The sequence below is a fragment of the Pimephales promelas genome, chromosome 3 (genome assembly GCF_988280905.1).
Source record: "Pimephales promelas chromosome 3, fPimPro1.hap1.1, whole genome shotgun sequence".
NCBI lineage: Eukaryota > Metazoa > Chordata > Actinopteri > Cypriniformes > Leuciscidae > Pimephales > Pimephales promelas.
In genome coordinates, this window is record NC_142771.1 from 20,555,778 (window position 1) to 20,566,578 (window position 10,801).

The 10,801-nt window shown below is 37.8% G+C and overlaps 2 protein-coding genes across 8 annotated transcripts in view; one reads left to right on the forward strand and one right to left on the reverse strand.

Annotated features, from left to right (window-relative positions):
• The window catches only part of znf385c (zinc finger protein 385C), a 115,547-nt gene extending 113,609 nt beyond the window's left edge, over positions 1-1,938 (forward strand). For all 7 annotated transcript variants that reach the window (XM_039687235.2, XM_089128464.1, XM_089128463.1 and 4 more), the window contains one exon: positions 244-1,938. In XM_039687235.2, coding sequence (XP_039543169.2) covers positions 244-471 — 228 coding nt within the window. In that variant the 3' untranslated portion in view covers positions 472-1,938. The remainder of the gene's footprint in view (positions 1-243) is intronic.
• Positions 1,939-6,258: 4,320 nt separating this feature from the next.
• Positions 6,259-10,304, reverse strand: nkiras2 (NFKB inhibitor interacting Ras-like 2). The gene is made up of 4 exons (XM_039687767.2): positions 10,181-10,304; positions 7,806-7,930; positions 7,477-7,718; positions 6,259-6,748 (listed from the first exon to the last, which is right to left on the reverse strand). Exons 2-4 carry the CDS (start codon positions 7,897-7,899, stop codon positions 6,506-6,508), a joined length of 579 nt encoding a protein of 192 aa, XP_039543701.1. The 5' UTR covers positions 7,900-7,930; positions 10,181-10,304; the 3' UTR covers positions 6,259-6,505.
• Between the last annotated feature and the right edge of the window lie 497 nt (positions 10,305-10,801).

Here is a 10,801-nt window from a genome sequence, read left to right on the forward strand (position 1 = left end):
TAAAATCATTTAGTACACTAGCCTTGGATTATCCCTTACATTATCTTTTTCTCCCTCAAAAATAGAAGAAGAAGCCATTTTTAAAACTTCAAGATTCACAAATAGGGCCTTCGTGTCAAATCTCTGAGCTAGTGGCATAGAAATTATGCACTGCACCTTTAAAAAAAGCTTTGTGATATTAAATTGTTTGCATTATGATTCATTCTTCCTCCCTCCCTCTCTCTCTCTCTCTCTCTCTCTCAGACTAAACTGGTTCTACAGAAGCAATTGGCTAAAAATTTGACCGCCAGCTTCCTGCCCACCCACATGACTCCGCCCACCCTCTGCACAGTCGCGGCCAATCCGCTTGCACTGCGACACCCACCGGGCACTACTTTCATTCAGACGCCGATCCTCGGCCCTGCGCTCTTTAGGCCAGCTCCCGGACCTCTGAGAGCCACACACACTCCCATTATATTTTCTCCTTATTGATCGCCCACAAACGAAATAGACACGCTCTCTTTCAACAAGGGTGCATATTCACATGATTTAGTCTTACGAACCAATCTCAGTACTGACGGTCTCTGTGCAAACTTCGTCCGTGCTCCCACTCTCTCCACGCTGTATACACGAGTATATAAACACCATAGTGTATCCTATCCTCCTCAAAGACTCTGACTCTGAGAGTGTCACTCTTGAACTATGCAGCAAAGGGAGAGAGAGTGTGTGAGAGAGATAGAGAGAGAGAGAGCAAGACCATATATGGTGTATGGGAGGGGCCTCATTGCTAACACCATGCACTATGCAGATGAACGCTTGATTGACAGGACGTAACTGATAAAAGAGTGAAAGAGCTATAAGAAGGATATTTAGCTTTGCTTTATGAGATATTTATCATTATACAGATATTAATCAGGTTTTTATTCAATTATTTATTAGAGGAAAGCCAATTTTAGAGACCTATAACTGCGCTAGCTGTGTGTTTAGTGAGGAAATGCAAACATCCCTTTACTTGATGCTTTGTTGAAAAAAGTATTTTCAATTGTCATCAGTCTATTTTCATGTCGTTCCACGTGGATACGTTGCTGTCGGTCTGTGTTTTCACATGCATTTCGAGTAACCTCATCCTGACCGACTTTTGTTACAAATATAAACCTCGTTGTGGTCTGTCAGTTAACAGATGCTAAGGCTTTCTGTCATGGTTAATCACAGAGTAACACAGAGTGTCAGTCTAATAGACGAAGGTGACAATTTGGTAGCATGGCAACACACACCCGACCCGGTCCTAATCAGTGTCGAAATTTTCTCAGTGTTGATGCATAGATTAGGTGATTTGAGATTGCACATGCACACACACACACACGATCTTAGATGAGATGATTACAGTTCAGTCACAGTTTGACGTGGCCTTTAATGTCTGCATATTTTGTTCTCAGTATTTCCTTATTACGGGCTTACAAAGGTCAGTACGCCTGTCAAAAATCTGTCTGCGTCCCATCTTAAGATCTAAACCCTCACAATGTGATTTGCTTGTGCGTGTGTGTGTGTGTGTGTCATCAATTCATTACTCCTTTGATTTTATTCAGAACAACATTTTCGATTCTGGAAGCGTCAATGATTTAGTTGCACAGAGGAGCCATTGCCAAAACATAATGACTATAATGGCGGTTAGTGAAAACACACTGTCCGTACTGTTAAAAGGAGGGTGCAGGAGTATTTTAAGATTACGCTTGCATAGCTTCGTATTCAATTTCAAATATATTAATCTTACCCTCTACAAGTATACAACTGTTCCTGTCAGATTGCACAGTCACATCGCTTTGCCCCAAATTGGCATCATCTGATGGTTTTGGATGGATTAAGACTGATCAGCTGACTCCAGACCTGTAGAATTAGATGTTGCTGTTAAGTCAATGTTGTTTCATCAGAGCCATTTTTCATCTGTCTGATTTTTTTTTTTTTTTAAAACATGCCCTAGCATAAAGAGCTTTTTGTAAATATTTTATGAATACAGCTTTTAAAAGTAAATCATTAAAGGACAAGTTCGGTATTTTACACTTAAAGTCCTGTTTTAAGATCGTTTTTGTCCAACTCCATTGACTTGACTTGGGACAAAAACTATGATTAAACCTGTTGGAAAGCATCTTTTGCAGCAATTTTTGTGTGAGCATATCAGCGAACACCCCAGTGAGTTTCACGTCTTTGTAAACTAAAGTTTAATGCGTTTTATGAAGTATTGTTCCAGTGCACCTATGCAACCATTGTGAAGGTGGTGGGTGGGTGGGGGGTGGGGGGGGGGGGTGGTGCAACCACAGACACCGAAATTTCTCCAAATTTCAATCTTAACCGTTCCATATCATCAGAAACGATCTTGAAACAGGGCTTTAAGTGTAAAATCCCGAACTTGCCCTTTAACATTTCTAATATATAAAATTAGAGTAAATATGTAGAATTTTATGAGATGTCTAAAGTAGATTCTTTATCTGGATATTGTAATTAATGTGATAAGAACGATCTTTACTTGATGAAGTTATTACTTTTTGTCGCCATTCTGCAGAGACGTGCATACTGAAATAAGGAGATAATCCTATTGCAAAGTAGATAAGATTAAGTAGTTTTTATGTCAAATTGTAAATCAAAGTGCTTTGAATCACACGCAAGAGAAGGAAGGCGATGGAATATGAGAAATATTGCTTAAAAACGGGCTGAGACTCGAACACCCAGACGAGGCATCAGAGCCATGGATGAGTCTCACGCCCCCTCAGGGCTCTTGCTTTTCAGAGGACGTTTTGCCATTTCGGGAATGAAGCCTGGGGCCTTGAACAGAGCTAACTAACAACAGCCATATTGACACTACAAGAGGCAAAACATGGACAAATTCTGTTTTTTTTTTTTTTTTTTTTCTGAGGACACTTTCGAACAAGGACTTTGCTTGGATCAAATTCTCCTATTTGTGTGTGCGTGTGTGTTTTGATAACTCCTGAACGTCAAACTGATCTCCATAAGTTCCATTGAAAGACCAGTAGTGGTCCTTCAGTGGATACCTTCATGCACAAGAGGACGTAACTGCACCATTCCTAGTTGTGTTGTCCTTATGAGGTCCATACAGCAGATTTGGCTGGTTATATGATCATTTAAGACTGTGATGGTCTCTGACGGATGATTTCATATGTTGTCCAAAAGGAACAGTTCCAAAATTTAAGGTGGTTGTTGTTGTTGTTTTTTTCAGTTCAGTGAAATTCAATCTTTAAGCAATAATGACGGAAACCTTTTTATGAAAACACAAGATGATTCCATTTCTTTCTCTCTCTCTATCTTTAGAGTATGTTTCTTCCCCCTGTCACTTACTGTTGTGAGCACTCTCAATGATGTAGGGTGGACAGTGTTTCTATTGCCGATCTGAAGGACATTGGGAAGCTTGATTTGACATTTCCCTCTGTTTATTATACGCCGATGGAATCTGTTTGTCACAGGACAGTCATTGAAACACCCGTTCCCAGCAGTGACGAGACACTGGATGGCATTTTCCAGTTCTTCCGTGTTGGTTCAGGGCTAATTTTACTATTCAAATCACACTCCCTTTTACTTCCTGCACTAGTTTGCCTGCCTTGTGCCAAAATATATATTCTCATTAATGACTAAATGCCAAATTGAAGGTTGTATGTTTTTTTGTTTGTTTGTTTGTTTGTTTGTTTTTATAATCTCTGCACACCCAAGACAGTAAAACTGTCACATGATCAAAAAGCACACAAACATTTTCTCCCATCAATGTGTTTAAAAACCATGCAGCCTCGTGTGAAAACGTGCATGTGTGCGTGTGAACTGCAAAAACATGTGAATTGTGTCCAATTCAACTAGATGTTTCTTAGGCATGAACAAAGAAGATAAGATTTCAGTAATACTAAATAGGGACATGGCCAGTATTGCATATTTTAAAATATTGACAGACGTTATATATGGTATGTGTTCTTTGTGCTCAATACATTTCTGTCTGTGACTGATCTAACATTAATCTGACCTGCAGATGACACAAAGGGAAACGTATTTTCATAGGATTTTTCGTCTTGGTTTTCTGGCGTTTGCTATTTCTCTGTATAGGGTTTGTGTGAATGCGTTAAAAAAACGAAATAAAGCAGAGAATGAGAGAGAGAAATAAATCGATTAGATCTTCCACCCCAGTGCTCTGGCTGTTCTTTTGAGGGCTTATGGGACTCCTGGTTATTGACGAGAGAATGTTAGCCTATCATGAAGTCTTGCTTTATAATGACAAACATGTCGAAACTTCTCGGTTTTGTATAAACTCAGGCCCACTACACTAGGCAAAAGTCTATCATCTGTTACCCGTTATAAGAAACACTACACAAAAGCACACTTTCTCATTCCAATCGTTCATCTCAACTGTAACAACCATGCGCCATCTTGTGATTATGATGAGAACAGCAAGAAGGTTGAAGCAGGGACTGGCCCTTTAACTGTCTATGGCACTGACAGGTGCACCCAAATCATTTTATATATGTTTTATATAAGTTTTACAAACTATGGTAGGTCATTTAAACCTCTACAATCATAAAACATTTTTCATTTGCATTTCATTACATGTCCTACTTGGAAGCTACTTAGAAATGATTGCACTATTTACTTGTATTTTTAGATTGTTACTGGTACTGGAACTAAATTGGCATGGACTCCAAGATTCAGGTATGAACAATTTTTTTTTTTTAAATCATTATATATATATATATATATATATATATATGGGTTGTTATACCCAAAAATATACAAATAAAGGTTTCACTTAATATTAAATAGTATTTACGTAATAAAAAAAAAATAATTAAAAAAAAACTATTTTAAAAAAGCTACTATACTGACCCTCCTCCTCCTTCACATCTCACTACTAGCCTACTTTTTGCTCGGTTTAATGTCAGTACATTTATGGAATTAGATTTTCATTTTGGCACAAATCTAATTCCATAGGGATTCGTACCAGAAAGGTGAGCGAAAACTCTGACAGCACACTTGTAAATTGAGATTAGTGAAAGGACGAAAAGAAAACGGTTAGCATGCAGTGTATTTAAAAATGATATCAAACATCTTGCCTGCAATACATTTTGTCCAGTTTCAAATAGTTTTATCTATTTTCAATTTATATTTTTATTCGTTTTTTTTAAAGGCACGTGCAAAACTTTTGTCACAAATCTTATTCCACATTCTACAGCTAATTGATTGTAAAGCATGCAACTTTTAAACTTCCCAGCCCTTATGAGAAAGTGACATTTTTGAAACGCTATGTATGTTGTGTGAAATTTGAAATTGGTTAATTTGCATAATGCGAAATCTTTGATCTGTGCATTGTAAACTCTATTGATGCACACTGATACAAGCCTCGTTAAATGAAGGGTAGAGCAAGCATTAAATTCAGACATTGTTCACACTCACTCTCTCACTCTCCCTGGCAGAAGTGTAGAAGAGCCCTCTATTATAAGGTCACTGCAGATCTAGTCATGAACAAAATGAAATATCTACTCCATAAAAAGATAGATAAAGGGCAAATAAAACCAATTCTCCCGTTTACTCCTCCTAAAGATTGAGAGACTGCCGTTATGTCTGGTTTATTCAGTCGTAATGGCTGTGCTGTTAAAAGACAGGCTCTGAGCTATGGATCTGTGCTTTACAGGACTACATTTTTGACCATTGTGTACATTGAACTCTAATTAGAAAGGATTCATGAGCAGTAAACATTTCCACACAAGCATCTTTATTGAAATGTTTGAAAATCTGCACATACAGTTTTTGTTTTCAGACAAAAATGCTTTATGTAACATGTAAAAAGATGTATTTGAAAGCAATCTCAGGTTTTTCCACGTAAAAACACCCAGAATAGTTTCAACTGAACGCAAACAATTTCTGATATGACTTTCCTCACGAAATTCAATGTCAATAGGGCAAAAAATACAATGGCACAGTGGTGATACTGTAATTATCTCACTCATACACAATCAAACACACATGGATAAAATTTCACTTGTGGAGACTTACTTATAGAATAAATCAGTAAACATTAAGAAACAGGAATGTGTTGTCTCACAAAATAAGTAAAATATCCATCCAGTCTACATTATATTAAGACATTCTTTTGTCAAGTTGATGTCACAAAAATAGCAGTCATCATAGCTCAAACATCATTAAAATCTTGTTGAACAAGACCAATTATCCAGCTGCTTTCACATAGGATGTAACTTTTTGTAATATAGAGGTATATATTTTTCAGTGTAAAAGTATTTTGTTTTAGTCAATCATTTTAAGATAAGCATGACATAAATAATCGCACAGCAACATATGAACTCAATATAAAACTTCATTAAAGCAGTAACTTTATAGTGTGCTGAACACGTACAGCTTATAATGGCACTCCAAGTTAAAATGTTACAAAGTTATAAAATTGAGTGACTTGTTCTTTAGAGATTTGCCTCACATGATCTTTACGTTATTCTGCCTGCCAGCTTTATTGCCATCTCCTTGATCTCTAGCCGTCCAGGGATCCACTGCCCTTGTTCTTGTTGCGGCTGAGTGGGAAGGTGGATTTGCTCTGAGGTTGAGTCATTTTGCTGGCTAGATGGACAAAGGGCTCAATGAGCGTTCGTCTGTCGGTCACAGAAACCTCCCACAGCCTGATCTTCTCCTGCCGTGCCCACTGTTGAGCCGCCTCGCTGTCCACTCTCCTCTGATCCTGCAGGTCCAACTTATTACCCACAACAACAATAGTCACCTAGGAGACCGAAAGACAACGTCTTTAGTAAAAGCTTTTTACAATAATATTGTGAAATTTTATTACACTTTAAAAAAAAAAAAAACGAAATTCTGGTTATGGATGAAATGGTTTTAAAGGGCCGAACAGTGACGTTTAATTAGTGCTTCTCTAATAGCATGTCTTGGCTATGTCAGCATCTATTTAATGTTATCTTAAATAATAATAATAGTATTTTTTTTAAACTCTAGAGAAGAGAATTTTGCTAAATATACACTATGGTTCAAAAATTTGGAGTAAGTAAGAACTGTTTAATGTTTTTGAAAGATGTCTCTTCTGCTCACCAAGCCTGCATTTACCTAATGAAAAAATACAATTTTCTATTTGAATATATTGTAAAGCATAATTTATTCCAGTATTTTCAGCATCATTACTCTCCAGTCTTCAGTGTCACGTGATCCTTCAGACATCAGTCTAATGTGATAATTTGATGCTCAAGAAACATTTCTTATTATTCAATGTTGAAAACAGTTCATATTTTTGTGGAAACTGTGGTACATTTTTTCCAAGATTTTTTTTACTTCAAAATTCAGAAGATAAGCATTTATTTGAAATAAAAATGTATGCCCTCACTGTCACTTTTGATCATTTGAATTGGCCAAAAAAAAGTAATAATATTTAAAAAGAAAATTCATACCGACCCCAAACTTTTGAAGGATAGGGTATACAAAAAAGACAAGCACACAAACCTCTTTTTTATCACGGCAGCGGTCGATCTCTTTCTTCAGTGCCTCTACGCGTTTAAACGACTCTTTGCTGTCGATGCTGTAGACGAGCACGAACCCATCCGCGAAAGTGAAGTAGTGCCGCGGGAACTCCTGACCGTCACGCAGCCCGCGCGTGTCGTAGAACCGCAGCTGCTCTCGGGAGCCGCGGTCCGTTTCCACAGACCCGATGTAAATGTCCTCCAGTGTCTCCATGGTCTCTGAACCTGTCAAGCGGGTATTATGTGAATGTGTCATGATTTTGAGAAACTACAGTCAGGTAACGTTTAGTAGGTAGCTGTCAAAACACTCACCTGCAACATGGTTGGCGTACAGTAACTGCTCCAGAACTGCAGTTTTTCCCACCGACCCCTGGCCACACACCACCACCTTGCAGCTCTTGCCCATAATGACTTACAAATGCTCTGTCTTCATTCAACTATAGAAATAAAGTAGAGTGAAAGGCAGGGACGTGCACAGGAATTTTGAGGGGCAGTTGCTCTGACCTGAAAAAAGGGCACCCCCCCCCCTCCTCCTCCCCCCTCACGGGCTATATGAAGGAATATATTCCGTTGAATTTGTCACCTTCCAAATTGCCTTATCTAGCCGTGTTTATGTCCAAACGCAATGCCTCATCTTATGGTCTTATTATTATTTATAAAGATTGCAAAATGTCAGAGATGAGACAAATGAGCAAAAGAGTTCCTCATATTGTTGTTTATTGTTTTTTTTAAATTATTATTATTTATTTATTTATTCGAAAAGAAATAATCTGGATTGAATGGAAAAACTCGAAAAAATAAAAAACGCTTAGATTTCGGGGAAAAATACAATCCTTTTTTGCCAATCCTGACCTCCCCCTGCATGGGGCCCTAAGCAAAATTCTGCTAAGGGGCCCTCTACCTGATCTGTGATGCCGTGAGCCATGTAAACCATTTGCCATTGCCACTCAATACCGCCCATACAATCCTCCCTCCTTTAAACAAAACAGTCAAAGAACAAGTACAACAATATAGAACAGAATGAGGTTCAAACAAACATTATTTACTGAATAAAGCATTTTTATAGAATGTTAAGATAACAAGTGAATATTAACGTAAACATAAATAAGAAGAAAATAATAAAGTACAACCCTGAACTTTGGCTTTTGGGATTAATTTTGATTCAATCTACAGCCAGGGTATTTTCGGAATCAGTAGCCTATGATTTTTATTTATTTTATTTTTTTATGCATGTTGAAGCAAATCTTGATTTATTGTTATTTACTGAGGGATTTGCATTCATATTGACCAGAATGTCCAGCTAATCATCATTTTAAATTCAATATAGCCTATAAATCAATAGTCAATCAATGTCAAATTGCCAATACATTGGTTTCTATCTTGCATAATTAGTGCAGTTGTTTAGAGTTTTTAACTAAACTGAGACTAGATAATCAGTGTCTTTATAATGTGTACTTTGATTGGGAGTGCCATCATTCACATATTGTACAGTATTTCTGGTCTCCACATTTCTGCTTGAAAAATGCGAGTTTCATTTCGTACACGCGCATATGAACGCAACACACGCGACGCGGTTATGTTTTCCGAGCTGCAGTAAACAAACACTGTTGTTGCACTTTGTCGTTTATCAAAAACAAAACGTAATAAATAATGGTATTTTACTCTCACTTTTGTCAGGCAAAAAGTGATGCAAGAGATGCACTGCCTGCCCAGATAGGTTAGCAAGACCAAAAACCATCAAACTTTGCTGACATCAAACTAGAGAGGAGAGAACACATGTTTACCTGACCTGCTGGTCCCGCAATTCACTCTCATGTTTTTCTTCTTCCTCTTTTCGTGACGAGAAGGATAGTTTCGCTTCATTTTGTCATGGACTTCGTACACATTAATTAGCGCGCGACACGAGATGGAGGCGCGGCCTGAGTAATTTGCGGTGCCTTACCATACACACCGGTCGCGTGCAGTCTATGGTCGCGTGCGGCACTGCAGCCACGTAAACAGTTTGACTTTCACTTTCAGTGCCCGAATGGAAGTGAATGAGGCTTTGCGATTTTTATATTATTTTTTTGTCTAGGCCTACGTGAAATTCTCCATTGTACGATTTTTTTTTTCCTCGGAAGGGCAACCTGAGTCGAGAAGGGCATATGGGCAGTTGCCCGGGCAACCTGAGCAACCCCCCTGTGCACGTCCCTGGTGAAAGGTATAACTCTGTTAAAACAACAGAATGACGTTACTGAACTGATGTGCTATAATGCAACAGTGGTTTGCATGGTGAGTGTCCTTTTACCAAGCACAACACGTTCCTGTGATCCTGAAACATCATTCCAAACAACCAATCAGATTTATCACAGTTATCAAGTTTAGGCTTACAAGGCCAGGGTTAAGTTAGGTGCTTTTACAATTTACATCATTGTTATTCAGTTATAACTTTTCTCTGATTTTATATATAATTTATGGGTTGGGTTAGGTTAGGGGGAAAAACAGACAGGCTTGTTTCTCCAGGATCAACAAAATGTTTATCCAGGAACACGGCAAAATCCCGGTGACCTGCATACGTGACGTTACACCTGCTGCCCGAGTTACACCATCGCTCGAGTGCATCAGATTGCCGTACATTCAATGCTAAATTATATCTTCAATAGATAATCAAATACATCAACGAAAATAACCAAAGTAAACTAGCTCACCGTAGCCTACTCTCTTCCTGTTTATTTCCAGACGTCGGTCTTCGACGGAATTTGACACCAGTTCCGTTGAGCTGCAGTGTGCCCTCTTCTGTCGGGAGGACAGCAATACATACCGAATAATGGCTATAACCATAACCACATATTTCCTAATTTCAATAACAGACAAAAATGAATTAATAACTAAAGAGGAAATAAGGTGAATAGGTTAAAATTATGCCCTGCTACATCACATTTCTTTCTCTGTGTCAAGCTTGGTCCTGCATTAACCAAAATACATGTGAAACGTGATATGTTTCAATCATAGATTAAAAAAATAGATTTCAACAGAACAAAAGTAATACTTGAGACATGAATCTCACCACAGGTATATTGATGTATATATTATATGCAAAATGCACAATTCATTAGGTATAGGTCAAATATGGACAAAAACGTATTTGTACAAACTTTTTCAGGGGAATATTAAAGAGCATTGATTCAAAACAAACCAGGGAAAACACAAACAAGGAAAAACACATACTCACATGGATAGGCCTATATAGGCTACTTTAAACACACTATAAACAAATTATGAAAATATAAAATAAATAAAATGGAAAACATGTAGGCTAATATAGATAT

What these genes read in the sequence shown, in the direction of transcription:
- nkiras2 (XM_039687767.2), bottom strand. Translation starts at nt 7,899, where the DNA reads ATGGGCAAGAGCTGCAAGGTGGTGGTGTGTGGCCAGGGGTCGGTGGGA. An exon ending in GTACGCCAACCATGTTGCAG is followed by an intron (nt 7,719 to 7,805) that starts GTGAGTGTTTTG and finishes CCCGCTTGACAG; the next exon opens with GTTCAGAGACCATGGAGACA. An exon ending in GCTGCCGTGATAAAAAAGAG is followed by an intron (nt 6,749 to 7,476) that starts GTTTGTGTGCTT and finishes TCGGTCTCCTAG; the next exon opens with GTGACTATTGTTGTTGTGGG.